This window comes from Chenopodium album, chromosome 1 (genome assembly GCF_948465745.1).
Source record: "Chenopodium album chromosome 1, dcCheAlbu1.1, whole genome shotgun sequence".
NCBI lineage: Eukaryota > Viridiplantae > Streptophyta > Magnoliopsida > Caryophyllales > Amaranthaceae > Chenopodium > Chenopodium album.
Genome location: NC_137834.1, coordinates 1981289 through 2000770, shown reverse-complemented (window position 1 = coordinate 2000770; position 19482 = coordinate 1981289). Strand labels below are relative to the sequence as shown.

Here is a 19482-nt window from a genome sequence, read left to right as displayed (position 1 = left end):
CTCTCTCCTCATTTGTAATCGATCAATGAATTTTCATTTCTAACACCGCGTTTTCTCACCTCCCTCCATCATCTTCTTCTTTTTCTCTCTCTAAAATCCCTAATTTCTCAGCTATATTCCCCAATTCTGACCTCTCTTCGTGATTTCTTCTCTCTTTTCTCGCCGCGTTTGTTTCTCAGGTATAATCGAATTTCATCTCCTTTCTTTAAACTATTTTTTTTTTTTAATTTTTTTTTAATTTTTTTTATTTTTGTCGAATTAAAGCTTGTTCTTTGCTCTTCTATGAGTAAATTGTTAATTTTATTTGATGAAAATTAGTCTTGGTTTTAGTAAAGTTTAGCTTTGATTAGGTTTTTGTTTTTTCTTGTTCAACCCTAATTTTGATTTTTTTTTTTTTTTTTTTTTTAAATGAATCATTTTATTCTTTTTTATCTGTAAGGGGTGTTATGTTGTCGTGAATTAAAAATTGAAGTACGTCGTAGATCTGATTGTTTGTTTTTGATGATAAATATACAGAAAAATTGAATTTTGGGGTGATTAATTTATTGTTGAAAAGTAAGCAAATTTTTGTTTACAAGAAGATTTTCCATTTGAATGATGATAACCTAACTAGTTATTTTTCCTGCTTTTTTTTTGCAAGAAGAATTTATAACTTGTTGGAAGATTGTGATTTTCCGTTTCAGTAATCATTTTAAAGTAGTAAATGATCGAATTTCATTGGAAAAGAGGTCATTTTAAAGTAGTAAATGGTGCATTTTCATTGAAAAAGAGGATTTTTTTGGTATGACTTAATGGTGATCTTGATTAGCTTATCACGAACCGAGGCTGGAAATTCTCTGATTAGCTACTTTTTCAGCTTGTTTTGAGGGTTTCTTGTTGGCATATTGTGGTTGCTCATCATGGGAAAATATTTAATGCTATTAGGTTAAAATTGGTTAAACCCTAGGAAATAGTTCTTGTTTAATTGAAGTGCCTCTTTACATATTTCGAGTTTTTTTTGGTTTTGTTGTGCTAAAGCTATTCCCTTGGTTAATGTTTTAGGCGGTGAGGATGTCTACTCCAGCAAGAAAGAGGTTGATGAGGGATTTCAAACGTCTGCAGCAAGACCCACCAGCTGGGATTAGCGGTGCTCCTCAAGATAATAACATTATGCTCTGGAATGCGGTTATATTTGGGTAGGCATAAACTGTTTTAAGAGTTTTTATCAGGTTTATTAATCTGCAGCTTTGCAAGAGAGAAGCACGAATATTATCTAATTGTTTTCTCTTTTTCAATTTGATTGCAGTCCTGATGACACCCCTTGGGATGGAGGTAATGAGAAACTCTGGAGCAATCTATTTAATGTTGATTATTCTTGTCATAGTTTAGTTGTGGTTCATTCAACGTAAAATCAAATGTGCTGGTTACATTGTTCACAAGTTTTATGCCATTTGTTAATATTCTGTTTTGATACTTATTTTTTTCACTTCTGAACCACGATAGCATTATTAAAGCCTTAATCTAAAGAGATGGGATCAGCTACTCGAACCCAGATGTCACATAAACAAATCCTTCTCCATCATTCACTCCAATCTGATGCATTGTGATTATGATGTCCCTATTGCTTCATTTACTTTTTTTACCCTTTCCATCCTAGCCATCCTTGGTCTATCTTAACTTTTTTTTTTAACCAAAATATTTGTCATCGCAGTTTTCCAGACTTCTGCATGCTGATGTTGGCATTGGATATGCCTAAACCACATCAATCTGTTCTTTGTTTCATCCTCAAATAGCCACTTTGACCTGATTATAGAATGTAAAAACGTACACCTTAACCTTCGCATCACCACCACATTCATCTCTGAGCACAGATGCACATCAATCTATAGAACTCCTATTTCATGAGAAAGATCTTCTGAATTTGACCTTTCTTCTCTCTTCTAGGTCACGATATTGATTAGGTTTGATATAGTTCCTAAATTGCAGCATTCTCATATTGAATGCATGACTTACTCGTGGGACACGTGATGTTGTGTTCATTAAATACTGTTTTTTTTCTAATTGTTGATGTTTGTGTATTGACGGCTGTTTTCTGCTGGTCATTTATTGTTTTGGGCCTTTCCTAAATTTAACGTCTAGTTTTTGGTAGGTTGTACACGTGTTCTAGTGATGAAAGGATCTAAGGTGTATCTCCTAAATTACAGATAACACTTTTTCATTCTTGAAGATGTATGTATTAGTGTCGTACTTCAAAAACTGCTGAGGTGTTTAGCAGAAGTTTTTGTTTGAGTTAGACCATGATTTTTTATTTTTTTGAAATCTAATCTGTCTTATCTGTGCTCATTTTCTTAACATCATGAATTCTATTCCTACTTATTTTCTGTTATTTATTTTGAGTATGTCAGGCACGTTCAAATTGACACTTCAGTTTACTGAGGACTACCCAAATAAGCCTCCTACAGTGCGCTTTGTCTCTCGGATGTTTCATCCAAATAGTAAGTGCTAATTTTGAATCTGTTTATTCAAGAAGAATGCTCGTCTTCTTGCAGTGTATTTACGCTCTGCTTGTTATTGTTAAATCTCAGTTCTTGTGCTGATTGTTTTATTTAGAGGCTTTTTGATGCGTAATTGTATTGTTGTCATTTGTGTTTTAAACTGTCATTTGACCAATCGAATCTATATATTACAATTTATTTTTCGCTGCCTATGGCTGTTATATAATTGTTACAAGTAATATTAAAGTCTACATCAAAAGAAGGTATAATATCTTTTAAATTGTGAACAATTTCATTCCAAACAGGATTTTAGCCTTGTATTATTAATCATGAAAAGCTTGATACCACACTGTAGTTTCATTGAACTTTGGCTAGCTTGTTTTATACTGGCTAATTTAAGATGATCTTGCATGGAGCGAGTAATAAATACTTTCTTTTTTCAAATCTTTAGTTGCGAATTTGCAAAGCAGCACTGGCAAGCCATTCTTATGTGTGGAGGATGCAAGCTAGAAGCTTGAATACTCCCTCCAATTTTGTATTTGTTCTTTATTGACTTTCACATTTGCCAATGCACTACTTTGTTCTTATATCTTTAATTATGTTGAATTAAATCTATAAAAAGGTTGTATTGTGAAAAACGTAAATTGAGACATATGACACATATCCTATAATATATTACGTGATAACATTTATTTTTATATATTAGTAGAAATAAGTGGTCAAAATGGTACACGTGAATAGGGCTAAAGTCAATATAATGCAATTTTAAAAAGAGAGTATATATTTTGGTTTGCTGGTGTGGTTCAGTTTACTAATAGATTAATCTTCAATAAAATAAAGAAGCGTAATAAAAGATTATGCATGTAAAGTTTTATGCTGCAATTTGCTTATTGTTCTTATCCAATTAGATAGTGTGCCTAATGTTTGTCTGCTCACTTTTTTCTTTCAGTACAATCATGCCATAAAAGATGATTTCTTCTTCAACAGATTTTGTCTATTTTCTGCATGTATTTGTCTGCAACTGCAATTTTTATGTATGCTAATAAACCTGTCATTTTTTGTTCTAACCTTGCAATGTGTATGTTTGTTTTGGTGGGATTTTATTAGTTTATGCAGATGGAAGCATCTGTCTTGATATACTACAAAACCAGTGGAGTCCTATATATGATGTTGCTGCGATCCTAACCTCAATACAGGTAATGTGTTACCCAGAACATTTGTAACTAGTTTATATATCTTTTTTTTTTCAATTTCATTTTTTGGCAGTGGTGATCATTCTCTTCTTGCTAATGCTTACCATTTTGGGAGGCAATACAACCTCTTCTTTCAAAACATTGTTGCTGTAGAATTTCATTATTTCTGATTCCACAATACCATGTGTGAAAATTTTTCAGCTGTGCTTTATATGTATTTTGTATATTTGCATTTCGTTTTGATTCCTTGCTCTGGGGGATGTCATAATACCTGATATATGCCCATTCTAGTTTCAAAATGAGAAAGAGTTAAAGAGAGATAATTATAGAGAAAGAGTGAAGAAGATTCCATCTTTTGAGGTAGGAAGTTTGATGATTAGAGGCTCATATGAGCTCGGTCTTGTAGTATTGGCCTCAATTATGATTTATGAGAACATCTATAGGTTCATGTAACAAGATTGTTGGGTCAGAGATTAGAACAATACATGTTTTGAATCTTTTTTTATTTAGTGTTTTGAAGAGTTCTGTTGATGAGAAGGGTGTTTGCTTATTTCTTAAAAAAATGAGAAAGAAGTATGTTTATTATACTTTTTTATGTATATTTTTAAATAAAATGGGAAGTAGCATAGCATAAACACCATGGTAGATTGGTAGTACATTTCTAATTCCAGCATATTTAAGAATCTCATCATCCAATTTCCCATATTCAGCTTCCTTGATACACTTCTCAAAAGCAAATGCCTTTCTTATCTACAATGTATACGTACAGTAATTACACACCTTTAAATAGTAATTAAATTCATCTTTCTATAGGCATGATCAGTTGTATCATGTGAAATCAATTTTCTAATGATTGCTATTGATGAAGGAGGTGTTTCCTGGGGAGGGAATGTATTGGCTCCAGATCTGGTGACAAATGCTGCCTGCCTTAGCAATTGTTGTTCCATTGATTGTGAGGTCGTCTTGTGGTGTAAGGCAGTTAGTTGGTAGTGTTCTAAAACAATTGGATGAAGTAGCCTATTATGTAGTGGGTTATTAAAGAAGCTTATAGAATAAAGTAGATGTGGTGGGTTTGGTTAGTGCAATTGCATTTTGGTTAGTGTTCTAAACAATTTGATGAAGTGACCTATTATTAAGTGGGTTTTTAGTGAAGCCTACGGAACAAAGGAGATGTGGTGGTTTTGGTTAGTGCAATTGCATTATTGCATGCTGAAATTGTAGTGTTTTGGATTTTTTTTCCTTTTCAATAAAGGGTAGGAAGTTATTTTATTGAAGTTGCTATGAGATTTTATGCTTCCCTGACATCTGAAGCTTTAGAATTTGCATATTAATCTTTTGTTTCCCTTGAGCAATAGGAAAATCCCTCTGGATAATGAATTGGAAGTTAATTAGTATAGATTTCAATTAAATGTTGCTGGGGGGATGAGGTCAGGTATTTGATGGCCGCTGGTCTTAGGTGCAAGGACTTTGAGCTGTAGAAGGAGGGATTGTTTTGGGTTCAGAAGATAAAAGTATTTATGCATGCTGCTTTGTAGTCGCCATGATCCTTGTAAGAGAAAGGCTAGATAATCAATTGGATTCTTTGAGCAGTTAGAATTAATACAAGTTTTTTGAAGGATTAAGTCATTGATGATGGAGATTTGCACAAATTTGAAATAGTAATTGTAAGCGCAACTCACTGTGGTCAATCCTTGTTAGTGCTTCCCATAGATTGACCGGGGATCTATTTTTGTAGGATAGACCGAAGAATGAGTACTGAAGGTCAAGAAAAGTAATTGCAGACAATTCAGAGCATTCTAACCTTAAGTCCTTAATTACTGATTAGCAAATTGTTCTGGAATTTCTTTTACATAGGGCATTTGCTAGATCAATGGAATTGTTTAATAATGTATGGGTGATGGGATTTTTGAAAATTCTGCTCTCTTTTCCTTGACCTCTAACATCTTCAAATGAAAATCTTTTGTTGGAGCCTGTCAATGGATTGACTGTGGTCAACATTGCAAGCTTGGGCTTTTGATTTATTTCACTGTATCATGGTCAAGATATATGTATATTGATGCATCTGAGATAGAAGTAATACATGTTTACATTTTCGAGAATGTAGGACCAGGAAGCCAAGGTTTTATTATTTGTATACTGCTTTGAAGGGTTTAATACACAATATATCGAGATCAATAAGATTGCCTAGTTTTGGTGCATCCACCATCCTGCTTAGAACTGATTTGGATCACTAACTAGTAACTACACCTTTTTTTTTGCTATTCCCTGGGAACCAGGGTCTGGTTGTCCTTTTTTGATGCCCCTTTTCGCTGCAATTGCAGAAAGCCTGTTTGTAGTTTTTGTTACGAATTTTTGGTGGTTTGAGCTTAATGAGTGGTTCCTAGCATTTTTAGTTCACATGCGGTTTAATGCCTTTTTTAAATAAACGATATGTGAAACGTAAAAAAATTTGTTTCTTCATTTGTATGTCGCATGTTTATTATTTATACAATTCCTTGTACAATATGAATTATATGTCTTCCTCTCACACACCTGTTTTGAAATCTTGTAGTCTTTGCTATGTGATCCAAACCCAAACTCTCCTGCAAATTCAGAAGCTGCAAGGATGTTCAGTGAGAACAAGCGTGAATATAATAGGAGAGTGCGTGAGATTGTTGAGCAGAGTTGGACTGCTGATTAATCCTGTGTTTGCAATGTACAACCTGTGAAGAAAGTTCGGTGTCCTGTCTGAGATAAGTGACTTCAGGAGACTAGAACAAAAAAGGGTGAAATGGAAAACAAAAAACAATTTGTTGTGAAACTATCTGATTTATCTTATAATATCTGAACTTCTGAAGTACTTGTTCAGAAAGGAATGCTAGATCCTCGTGGATGTGTCTGTTGAACTTAACATTGCAAGTTATGTAAGTTCTGCTTTAGCTTGTGTTTGATTGTTCATGTTTTAGGTTTTAATCTGAGTTTTTAGTTTTTGTCTTGTATATCAGTATATGTGAATGAAGTATTGAGCAGAATCCTGTTATGTGTTGCTTCTGATATCCTGTATTTTCATGAGAAGGAAAAATAAAGTACAATTAGGTTTGACATCTGTAATTTAATGTTGTTCATTGGATGACGGAGTAGCATAGTATAATTTTGGCAAAATACGAATTAGGAGGGTAAAAAGAAGTGTTTGCTAAGACCTTGTTTAGAGTAAATTGTTAGAAGGTACATAACTGGCTTTGCAGTGATTGTTATGACTTAGTAGAACTGATCCAAATTTAATGTACTCTTTTAAACTAGACAACCCGAAAGTGACCCAACGCGTTATGCGACCAAAAAATCTGGACTGAAGTTTACTACTCTTGTAGTATGTACGTCAATGACCTATATAGACATAAATATGGCCCTACTGATGTTGAACGTATGCAATCTGAACTAAACAAGTATGTTTGCCACCTCTACTGTCATGATTTCATGGTACTATGGTAGGTAGTAGGTACTAGGTAGTAAGTATTCATGTGCGTGTATTGTCACAAGATTCAACAGATCTAGTTATCTACCATAATTTTTTTTCGTGTTTTTTGTTTCATATAAGAGGCGTAAAGGCTAGTAAAACATTTACGATAGCTATGGGTAGATAACCCGAAAACGTACCCAATATTCTGATTGTGTCAAGACCTAACCAGCATATATTCATCACAATTCACAAGCGCAAGACAGTCGATGAGTGTAAATTTTGAAACCACAAAGTTCATTGACGGTTGATGTAAATTGAATTGGTTGAATTTGATTACAATGCTCTATCACGACGATTTCAAGAAGAATAAACACAGGTTTGATACCCACTTTATTATGATCGACGAGTAATTAAATAACTAAGAAGTATAGGAGTATTATTAACTTTTTGAACAAGACTTTTTTTTGGGAGGGGGTGGGGAGAACTATTTTACAAGGATCTGTGTAGAAAGCAGGAGTCACCATATTTACGGACTTTGATATACATCACTTATTCAACCCAAGATTTCCGCTGTTGAGAGCAAGATTTCCGCTGCTAGTCCATGTTTGTTGTGCCTGAATCGAGTACTGCAAATGCCATACAACATCCTCCATGGGTGGCCGTCTGATGGGATCACTGCATAAGCAGTTGACAGCGAGCTCAACAGCAGTTTTGATGGACTGGTAAGCATAAGTACCCTTCATAGAAAGGTCAACTGCGCGCTGAAGTGCTGATGCAGATTCTGCTAAGCTCCTTTCCAGCTGCAATATCAAAGATGCCCAACAAGAAGAAAAAAACAAGTGGGTTATGATTGAAACGACTTTTGACATAAAAGAGCATCTGTATGGAAAGTTCTGGGTATGTAGAAGGGGCGGCGGTGGGGTGGTGGGTCTTAAAATATACCTCTTGCTTTAGTTCATCTACTTGGCTTTCTGATGTGATCTGCCTACCAGTTAGTAACTCAAGCAGGATTACACCAACTTTGTATATGTCATCCTTATCCGGGTGTATCGAAATAGCTGCATTTTGGCCATTTGGTACCTCTACCTGCAAATTTCAAACCAATTAACTAGAGAATAAATTAAGTTCATAGAATGAGGTTAGATTACATGCATTGCAATATTCTTTAGCTTAAAATTGTTCAGAATTAATTACCTTGAAAGGTAAGGGAATCCTGTAGTTGCTGACTTTTGGAGTAAGGCTTTCATCCAACAAGATATTCTTAATACTCAATTCATTTCCAAAAACTCCAGGTACCATTCCTGTGTGAAGGAAGTGAACTCCTTTTGCAATTCCCATTGAGATTGTCATCCTCTGCGGCCACTTTAGACGATCTTTTCTTCTCCAATCTGCCCGAAAAAAGAAAGTATTACAGTATGTATCACAATTTCTTGAGAATAAAATAGATATTGGTGTTAAATTTATGAATGAAATCTTGTATGAATTTACCTGTCAAATGTTCCCTTAATGAACCATTTGTTACATGCTCGAAAACAACAAAGATGGTGCTACCCTGATGGCGATCCTTGTATGTTACAACACAGTGTCCAAGAACACAAACCAGATTCTGATGTCTTAACTGTGCTATTACTTCTAACTGCTGGTTCAATGTCTTAGATGAAAGCTTCTCTTTCACTTTTACACATCTGACCAAAATCGCGGTACCACTTTGAAGCAAACCTCTGTAAAGCTGTAAACACAATGGATTTACCAGTTAGTTGATCATTCTATTTTCGCCAAAATTCCAACCTAGAGTGTGAGATAATACCTGTCCCTGAGACCCTTCTGCAACCAAGTTTACTCGATCGAAGTTGTTTGTTGCTTCTTCTAGTTCTTGTAAGGTAAACGACTGAAAGGATGGAAGACCAAGGGCTGGCATTCTCATTGATTTTGGTCCATATTCTGTGCAACACAATTAAAGTACATCAATTACGCGATAATTATCAATCTAACCAAAACTTAATGCTTTAAAACTAGTAATTTACATGGATTCTTAATAGGGTAAAAAAAAAATCTGATTATGCATAGAAAAAAAAAATTGAACCTAGTACACCAAAAAAATTGAGACAAATAGTAATATTCATAGAAAACAAGATGATTTTGGAAAGAGAGAAAGAGGGAGATCTTACTTGCATCAACAATAGGCGAAGGGCGGTTCGCCAACTTCCCACCAACAGATTTATCATACTTGTGTAGATATTCAACATCTCTTGATTTCCTCTTACAAATCAACCACATTAAAGAAACAACAGTACCAGCAAACAAGATAGTCCCACCAATTATACCAAATATCAGCCCAAATTTAATCCCTGTATTATTCTCATCATCTTGTAATCTACCGCTACTACTTTTCTTAGGAGGTGGGATCACAGCTAGAGCTTGTCTCTGGCAGAATTTAGCAGGGTGCTGAAATTTCGAACCCGAAAGACAGTTCCATACACTCAACACTTTCCTATACTTGCCAGCTTCCGAGCTAACACAGCTCGGAAGCTGTCCGACTAACAAATTACGTGAAATATCGACGAACCACAGTCGTTTCCCACAGGTAGTACTCTTAGGGAGCTCACCAGTGAGCTGATTTTCTGCAAGATTAAGGTACCATAATGCAGGAAGAGATAGAACAGAAGGCGGTATCGGGCCAATGAGATTGTTTGAGGATGCATCAAATCTTTGAAGCTGATTAAAGCTCTTAATTTGGGATGGGATTTGTGATCTTAAAGTGTTGTTTCTTAATATAATGCTTACTACATTGCTTCCTAATGAAGGGAAATCTGGTCCTAATTGGTTGTTGCTCAAGTCGAGCTCTTGAAGAGATTGTAAGGTACTTAAATCTGGAATATTTCCATCTAACAAATTATCAGCCAATATAATACTTTGTAAGCTTTTCATTGATGAAATTTGTGGTGGGATTTCACCGTAGACGAAATTCGAGCTCATGTTAAGAACTTCAAGGGTATGAAATCTGCTGATCTTTGAAGGTAAACTTCCCCAAATTCCTAAAGAAACTAAGGAAAGCTTTTTTAAACTTGTGAGTTTTGTGATAACAGTGAATAATGAGTCAAGGGAAAATTTTTGTGACAAAGTTTGATCAGAAACAGCAAATTTGCCTGATTTTAGTGGGATTGAAGAGTGAGATGGAGAAGTTCTGTTTCCAATGACAGTTAATTCTGTTATATGCCCATTTGAACATACAACAGTAACTGAAGGTGATGGTTGTAAGAAGCAGAAATCAGTCCATTGTTGCCATGATTTTAGAGAATCTGGGTATTCTAGATACTTCTGAAGTTGTAGCAGGATTCTTGCTTCTGCAGGATTAACCTGTGCTTCTGATATCGAGACGAATCCAACAAGAACCGAACTGATAAAGCATAATCTAAAACAAACCCAGAAATTGAAATTCTTTTCCATCTTTTCCAATTTCTGGGTAGTTTTATTTTTTACAAATTTGAGAGTTACAACTGAAAGCAACTCAAAAAATGGCCATATTAATTGGCCTACAAAAACAGAGGAAAACAGAGGAAATTGGTGAAAAAAGAAGTAAAAATGTCACCTTTAAAAGAAATGAAAAATCTTGGAAATTTGTTTATCTGGGTATTGCCTCAAAAATTCCCACCTAAGATTTTTTGATCAAAATTTTGGCACAAAATGTGATAGCTAAGAAGTAAATGAGCCAACCAACTAAGGAAGATGTACATATATGAACATTTATTATAACAAGTTTAAGAACCAACTAACCCAGTTTGTTTGTTTCCTTGGAAAAAAAAAAATATAAAAATTAAAATGCATAAATTGCAATTAAAATATGGAGAAAATTAGATAGCACAAAAATCTAAACAGAGGAATTATTATTTATTCAGTGGAATTATTTATAATTATTTTATTATATAAGAGTAGAATGGTGAGTTATTTTGCCAATCTGTCAATGCACTAAGAAGGCAGTGGAGCAGTAGCTAAGCTATGATCCTCTGTAACGCAGCCTATTTTATTTAATATGGATTATGTATTAATCACCGTTTGATTTAGGAAAGTCAAACATTGGGTTTAGTCAAGAGAGATCTCAAGGGGTTTGACTAAATTCACTATTGGTTGATCTTGGAGGTGGTGGTATCTCGAAGCACGTGATATGATCATGGATATATCATGAAAGTAAAATATAATAATGATAGTTGTAGTACGAGTAGTAGTAAAATATTAACGTTATTGTTAATGATTTAGTGTGTTGACTATATAGAGTTATAGAATTAAAAGAGCATATATATCAACAAAATACTCATTGTTTGAAGGTGGCAATTAAATCGTTTCCAAATGAATCAATTCAAGTTAGATCATGTTTGGTGAACGATAGTTTAAGGGCTTGTTCACTTCAGCTTAATTTCAGTTTAGTTCAATTTAGTTCCAATTAGTTTAGCTCACTTTAGTTCAACTCTTAATTTCCTTCTCTCATAAAATATTCATTTCAGCTCAATTCAACTCAGTTCAGCTCCAATAAATTCAATTCAGTTCAGCTCTAATTAATTCAATTCGATTCAGTTCAGTTCAGTTTCAATCAGTTCAGCTCATTTCAGTAATTGTGAACAAACCCTAAGTTAATTTTGATTTTAATTGGTATGAGTTGGACCATTTGATTCTCTTTACATACACTTGTTTTGATAAGATGATCATTATTGATTGCGTATTCATTATTATTTATCAAGTATGTCTATTCATTAGTCTCGTAAATACATAATTATGATGTAACAACATTTGGAAATTTTGGATTAGGACATTTCAAATTATATTTACATAGTACAAAATTAAATGTCATATCATGTTGAAAATAATTATATAAGGACTTAAAATCTTTATTATAAAGAAAAGAAAGATGCTTAGCATTGAATGATAAATTGATAATAGTACGTAATATTTTAGTAGCATTACAAAAAAAAAAAAAAAAAAAAAAAAAAAAAAGAAAAATAAATAAATAAATAAATAAAATTATTCCCTTATATTTGTATTCTCCAACATACATTCTTGCACAGTAAGTACTCCAAAGATTGTACTTTACTCAAATTAAACTCGTCTGATTTAATATGTGAATTGTCTACTGAATTCTTTAATTAAAGAGAAAAATTAATAAAGTGGATATGTCTTAAAGAAAATGTCCTTTTTATGTGTAGTCTGTGTATTAATGAATAATGACCTACTAGCAAATTAGCAATGGTGGTGACCAGTACCACCTTATATTGTCAATTTGTCAACCGATAATTGGCTAATGTTTGTACTTGCCAGTTGCCACAATTTATAATATCTTTACCAATGGATTTTTTTTTTTTTTTTCTTATTCATTTCATATTATTACATATCGAAACTAGAGAATGGAGATATTCTATTCAACTATTACGGAGTATAAACTCATATATTACGTATTACATTTATTTTACGAGTATTCATGAATTCGGTATTGTAGTAATCTATTTTCATCACATGATATATACATATAAGGGGTAGTGTATCTCACAATATATGAAAATTATTGAGAAATTGTTTATGGACATCCCAAACGATATGATAATGGAAAAGTAACAATAATAATGTGAAAGATGATGGGATTTGGAAAAAAATGTGATTAGGACATAACTCAAATAATTGGCATGTAGTACAAAGAATGTCATTTCATATTTGATAATAATGGATAGACAGAAAACAGTTAGTGTGGGAAATAGTGCTGTGTCGGTGGTGTGCTACAAGTATTATTTTTACTCTTCAATTCTTTTTTTAATCATAGTGGCTCAGTAATTAACAAGCTTTCCATGAATAAATAAACGGTAACTTTTGTCTCTAACATGTGTTAATCATGATCTGCTAATATCCTAATAGTAATATCACCCCTTTTTTTTTTTCAACATTTATAAAAAATTTATTACTCCGTACTACTTTTTACAATTTACACGGTTACGACAAGACCTTAGTGTATTAAGGAATTAACTTACAATAACATTAGTTATAGAGTAAGGTCGGGTCTGTTCATATTTATTGAATTGAGCTGAACTGAACTGAACTAATTGAAGCTTAACTGAACTGATTGGAGCTTAAATAAATCTTTCATGAGAGAGGGAAATTAAGAGCTGAACTGAACTGATTGGAGCTGAAGTGAACTGAACTGAACTGAACTGAACTAATTGGAGCTGAACTGAACTGAAATTAAGTAAATGTGAACATGCCCTAAATATTCAATATTAACCAATTTAGGGTTACATTTAACCTGAATTGATTGTTTTAGTACATTACATATGACGTTTTAAGAGAATATTTTGTTAAGTAGGTAGACAACTACAAACTTTATTCAAATTATATTGTCTTTTGAGATAGTAAATGTTTTACACTTCTAAAAAAAAAAAATGCTTTACAAAATCTATTAGATCGAGTAGTATTTGATTTTGTGAGAATGAAGCTATAAAATTTCCCTTTAAGCTTCTATTATCAAATTTTGTTTTACTATTTCAGCAACTACTTTGTGTCGAACACTTTCATTAATCAAATCGGTACTTAATTAGATAACTATCTCTATTTTCCAACATCTGCTCTCACAACTACTATCGGCCACTATAAGTTTATAACAACATTTACTCACACAACTATCAACCACTATAACTCTATAACAACTAGTTTAGCCAAAACGCTTATAAATAGAAAATCGTAACTTTCAATATAAATTGACCTAGGAATCTAGGATGGCTTGACCAATTTTAAGATAACTTTACTCCATATATACAATATTTATTACACAATTTCCTTGGTGAATTTCTGCTTTTAAACTACTCTTATCTTTAATCTTAAGTATTTTGTTTTGGCATCTTTACATACATTTGTGGTTATTAGTAAATAAGATTTTTAATGAAAAGGACAAGCATAATTCTCCAATAAGCTAGCTTAAGAAAGAGGGCACACCACAACTTCTGACAGATATGTTGTTGCAGATTTTTTTAATTAATGATGTGGAGCTCATGAAATGATAAATATATATCTACTCTATATGAACTGAAATAAGTACAGAAAAGAGGGATGTTTTTGAGCAAAGGTAAATGAAAAATAATAGTGAGTAAGACCAAATAATTTTATTCTATCTTTAAATTGGTGGCCTTAGTATTCTCTTCACTTATACTAACATGCAAAGTATTTTTTTTATTGAAGGATATAATACCAGAGTATTGGAACTTGAATATTTTGGTATATTATACATACTCAACAAAATTAAAACAAAAACAAAAAAGGATAAAACCAATAATATGTATAATAATAATAATACAATATGTGATTTGGCCTACATATGCCTATATATGTACTTTACTACGGAGTAACATTTGTACAAAACTACAAATAGTGCAAATGTGCAATATTTTAGAAGAATACAATTTAAATATACTCCGTAGTAATTTTAATTAATAACCATTCATTTTAATTTGGAAATAATAAAAAATCTAAACCATTCACTTAATTTTATATTTTTTACTTCGTAATACTTGTCAGGTTTCTCTATATGTTTTGATGAATAAATCATCCATTTAAAAATAAAGCTTCTTTATGCGTTGTCTAAAAAAAAAAAAAAAAAGCCAAAACGCAAGCTACTATTTGGAAACAAACAATGCCTGATCAAAACGTACATGAGGTGATGAGTTACAATTATTTGAACAAGATTCCGGATAATGTTCACAAAAGTTTTCATGTGCAATATTATTAATAACTTTTTCCGAAAATCATTTATTTTAGAAATTCTCTTTTATGAATTATGTTCACAATAATAATGAAAGTGCAATATATAGTATAGAGTTGAAGTTTAGGTATTTGAATTACTTATATGACACATTACAACTTTACAAATCATCTTATCTTATTTTGATTTGGAACTTTATCCTACATGTCCTACATATATAATGACTATAAAATCGCAAAATTGCTAGTTTTTAAATTTTGTAGTTTTAGAGTGAATGACTATAAAAAATTGCACATTATTTTAGAATTAAGGCTTTGTTATTGACTATAAATTATAAAATCGTAAAATTTGTACATTAAATCCAAATATATTGTGCTAAATTCACTAAAAAGAGTAATAATAGGTGTAATTGGTAGAGGTTTCACCGTATAAACTTTATATCACGATCTTTATGATCGAGTTTAGTTCCTATCAATCATGATTCGATCTTAGGGCAGAGATTTTTATATCCTTAATTTCATGATTTTAATTAAATTCCATTGTTAATAATTTAAGTAATTAATTTATTAAGTAGCTTTGCATGGTGCGATTGGTGCTCTACCAAATATGGTCCATAACAAACTCCATTTGGTTTATCCTTGAAAATTACCACATGAACTAACTTCTTCATTCCTTTGCAAATTTCTTATGGAACTAACTTAGAGAAATAGGAACACCAAATTATTATTATATTATATCCACATTCCTCCAAATAAAGGAATGCAATTAATAACTACTTGTTAAAGTTTTCAAAGTGGATGTTATTCATCATAATAAATAGAATTAGAAAGTCATAATACTAATTAATATTCCTAAGTTAACTAAAAGTAGAACTAGATAGAATTTAGTATTAACTTTTATTGATAATAAACCTATAAGTCAAAACTTTTAAAGGCTTTGACAGCAAGATTAGTGTGCATAGAAGTATAATATAAGGTTATAAGCATGGACTCACCTTTTCGTAAGATACTAAGCCAACGAATATATCACATGGTTGACGTAAACTCACTAACTGGCGCATATTTATCTTATATTATACGAATGCCATAAATAAATAAATACAGAGAATCTATATAAAATTATGTTATATTATATGATAGGGGAGTATACATAAAATTTTCTCAAACCATAAAAAAGACAAAGTTTTATACTAGAAAAAGAAATAATGTTTGAGTAAAGGGTTGTTATATTATGAGATATAACAAGGTTTATTTTATATGTATGTTATTGGGTTGCTAGGATCCAAGCATTGAAAGTGGGTTTTGTTAGCCAAGATAACGACCGAGAATGTGCCTTCGAGGCTACGGCGGCGCTGCCTCCATGGCATATGTAACTATGCCTAAGTATGAGCTTGCTTGAATGTTGATTCATTCGAGAGCTTTTTTGTAGGCCTTTTTTGGTATTGAGTAAAGTCGAGAGATGTACGAGTAAGATTATTTCATCGTATAACTAATACTCTGTTCTAAAGCTTAAATAGTTACACTTTCCCTGTTTCTTTTATTTGTAATAACGTTTTGACTTATAAACTATTACTTAATTTTGATTAGATTTGATGATTTAATTATACCGTTAGTAATTAATAAAAAATAGTTTCATTTTCATTTACCTATCATCAGATCATCACTACATAATAATATTTCTTATAATAAGTACACTATCACTATCTCATCATTTCTTACATTACTTAAATTCACTTTTATTTTCTTTAGTCCATCTTTTCATACCCATGGCCATGGACCATCATAATAATACATTATCGGATTATCCCCAATCCAAGCATGTACTTAATTTTCTTTAATTCACTCACATTATTTGCTGGCTTAACGTGTGAGAAATGTTATTTCAATAGGGTTCTTCATCTTACCAAAAAAAAAAAAAAAAACTATTAATACATTATCCCCAATTTAAGCATGCCCTTAATTTTAATAAAAAAAAAAATCAAAGGGCTTTATCATTTTTATAAATGTTATAGTAACATTTATTAAGCTTTTACATTTAAGTAAATCTAGGACGATAAAATTATGCTCAAAGTAAAATGTCTTGGTTATACAGTATCATGTCACCGAGGTAAAACATATTGTACAAATAAAATTGATATATATATTATATATATGCTCCAATGATTTGATTTGATTAACTTGAAACTATGTTAAGGAATTGGCTAATTGCCTAATTGATCGATAAGGCGATTAATTGGTGATGTGGTCTAATAGATGGTAGAAAAAGAAATAGATAAATTGTAGGTTTTGCAAAGGAGATTGAGGGAGAAATTGATTGAAAGTAATAACAAAAACTCTAATGTGTATACGTAACATTAACAGACCAACAGTACACCAAAGGGAAGCACAACACAACTCCTTAGCAAGGCCCATTAAATAAAGTAAGGTAATGTGGACTTGGACAACAAATTTGATTGAAAGTAATAACAAAAACTTTGGGCTGATCGAGCTCCTCACTTCCTTAGTCTTCATTTGTTTGGACTTCATTACGCACATATTAATATAGGAGTTTGACTTTATTTTTATATAATTAAATATTAATGAATATTATTATAAAAATTATATTATGAAACTTTATATTTAAATCTATCTAATAACATATTTTATGATAAAATATGGTTAGCTTTTGATATTAGTCATTTTTGGACGCAATGATGATGAATTTACACAGAAAATTATTTGTTACTTGATCTTAGACTGTATTTTTTACATGCAAATTTAAGGTTGAGCATAGATTGCCATTAATTCTGTTGAAGAATTAAGCCCTCCAGTTTACATTGCATTATTCCTTAACATACAAACAATAATCATTCTTAAAATGCCATGATTCTACATTTCAATTTCTAAAACTGTCTTATTGTAGTAACATTATATTTATTCTAAAGGAGTTAAGCTAGGGAGCGTGTTATTGGAGGGGTGTTTAAGATACGTCGTCTGTTCCATCATGGAGTACGGTGACTCTGCACCTTCTGACAAATTAGAGAGAAGAGAGAATGAATAGCTTTTGTATTGCTTGATTATTATTCATCAATAAGTTGAGTATTTATACAAAACCTATGCTCATGAAATAATCTTCCCAAAAGATATACCATATATCCTAATTATATATTCACTAAATAATATCTTAACATATCATAAACCTAAATATATTATTCCCTGAATGATATCTACGGAAAATATATCATACATATATTTTCCGATATCTCATATCTCTAACACCCTCCCGCAATCGTAACGACAGTAACACGAACGTTGCGATTGGAAATTCTTCAATTTGTTGAAGTCGAGATGCACTCTTGTGATGTCGCCTTCAATTTTTTTTTTTTTTTTTTTCATTCTTCAATGATGAGAACGTTCATCTTTTTCGAACTCATCAGTCATCAATCAAACAGGAACGTCATTCTTTTCGAACCTGCAAATATAACAATTTTGGTTTTTCCAGAGCAAAACCGAGCTCCAATCAAATATTGGTTTGTCAGAGTAAACCACACTCAAATTTCTTATTGCTCTTTCAGAGTAAACCACACTCAAATTTCTTATTGGTCTTTCAGAGTAAACCACACTCAAATTTCTTATTGGTCTTTTAGAGTAAACCACACTCAAATCTTTTAGAGTAAACCACACTCAAATTTTCTTATTGGTCTTTCAGAGTAAACCACACTCAAATCCAAAGGAGCAAAATTATGCTCGAATCAACTCACAAACCTTGTCTCACGGCACAAGGAGAACCAATTTCTTGTCTCACGACACAAGAGAGCCGAAAACCTTTTTTTTTTTTCATCATCTTTGAGAGTCAAAGACACACCAACAATTTTATTTTGATCTCAATGCTTAGAAAAGCCACGCATGATGTAATGTATACATCAAGTCATCAACTCAAACTCTGCACCAACACTAACTTGCACAGCGGAATAAACTAAAAAAAATTGGTAATTTTTGCTAAAGGATCATCCTACCGGTGTTATGAACGGTCCCAAGATTTAACCTGCTCTTGATACCATGACAAATTAGAGAGAAGAGAGAATGAATAGCTTTTGTATTGCTTGATTATTATTCATCAATAAGTTGAGTATTTATACAAAACCTATGCTAATGAGATAGGAAATAATCTTCCCAAAAGATATACCATACATCCTAATGATATATTCACTAAATAATATCTTAACATATCATAAACCTAAATATATTATTCCCTGAATGATATCTACGGAAAATATATCATACATATATTTTCCGATATCTCATATCTCTAACACCTTCCAATGGAATGTTGGTGGCCTTGGTGGCACTCGTGAGTTTATATCTACTGTTGGTGGTTTTGGTGGCACTCGTGAATTTATTTTTGTTGCTGGTGGCTTTGGTGGCACTCGTGAGTTTATATCTACTACTGGTGGCTTTGGTGGCACTCCTGAGTGAGTTTAAATATGCCGTTGGTGGCACTCGTGAATTTATATCCGCTGTTGGTAAACCTGCTTAAACAAAGAAAGTGTGTTATTGTGAGATATAAAAGCTCCCTTAATAGCATAGTCGTCAACGTAAAATAGAAATGATAGTAGATCGTTATGCTTACCAATTGCCATAGCAAAGAGGAGCACCAATAGTGTTGATTTAA

At 32.2% G+C, this 19482-nt stretch overlaps 2 protein-coding genes across 2 annotated transcripts; one reads left to right on the top strand and one right to left on the bottom strand.

Annotated features, from left to right (window-relative positions):
- LOC145639708 (ubiquitin-conjugating enzyme E2 2) lies at positions 1–6686 on the top strand. The gene is made up of 6 exons (XM_081691033.1): positions 1–179; positions 1042–1175; positions 1286–1311; positions 2385–2474; positions 3582–3670; positions 6219–6686. Exons 2-6 carry the CDS (start codon positions 1051–1053, stop codon positions 6345–6347), a joined length of 459 nt encoding a protein of 152 aa, XP_081547159.1. The 5' UTR covers positions 1–179; positions 1042–1050; the 3' UTR covers positions 6348–6686.
- Positions 6687–7458: 772 nt separating this feature from the next.
- On the bottom strand, positions 7459–10978 carry LOC145639701 (putative LRR receptor-like serine/threonine-protein kinase At1g14390). The gene is made up of 6 exons (XM_081691021.1): positions 9272–10978; positions 8911–9044; positions 8592–8832; positions 8298–8491; positions 8046–8189; positions 7459–7903 (listed from the first exon to the last, which is right to left on the bottom strand). Exons 1-6 carry the CDS (start codon positions 10548–10550, stop codon positions 7649–7651), a joined length of 2247 nt encoding a protein of 748 aa, XP_081547147.1. The 5' UTR covers positions 10551–10978; the 3' UTR covers positions 7459–7648.
- Positions 10979–19482: the final 8504 nt, after the last annotated feature.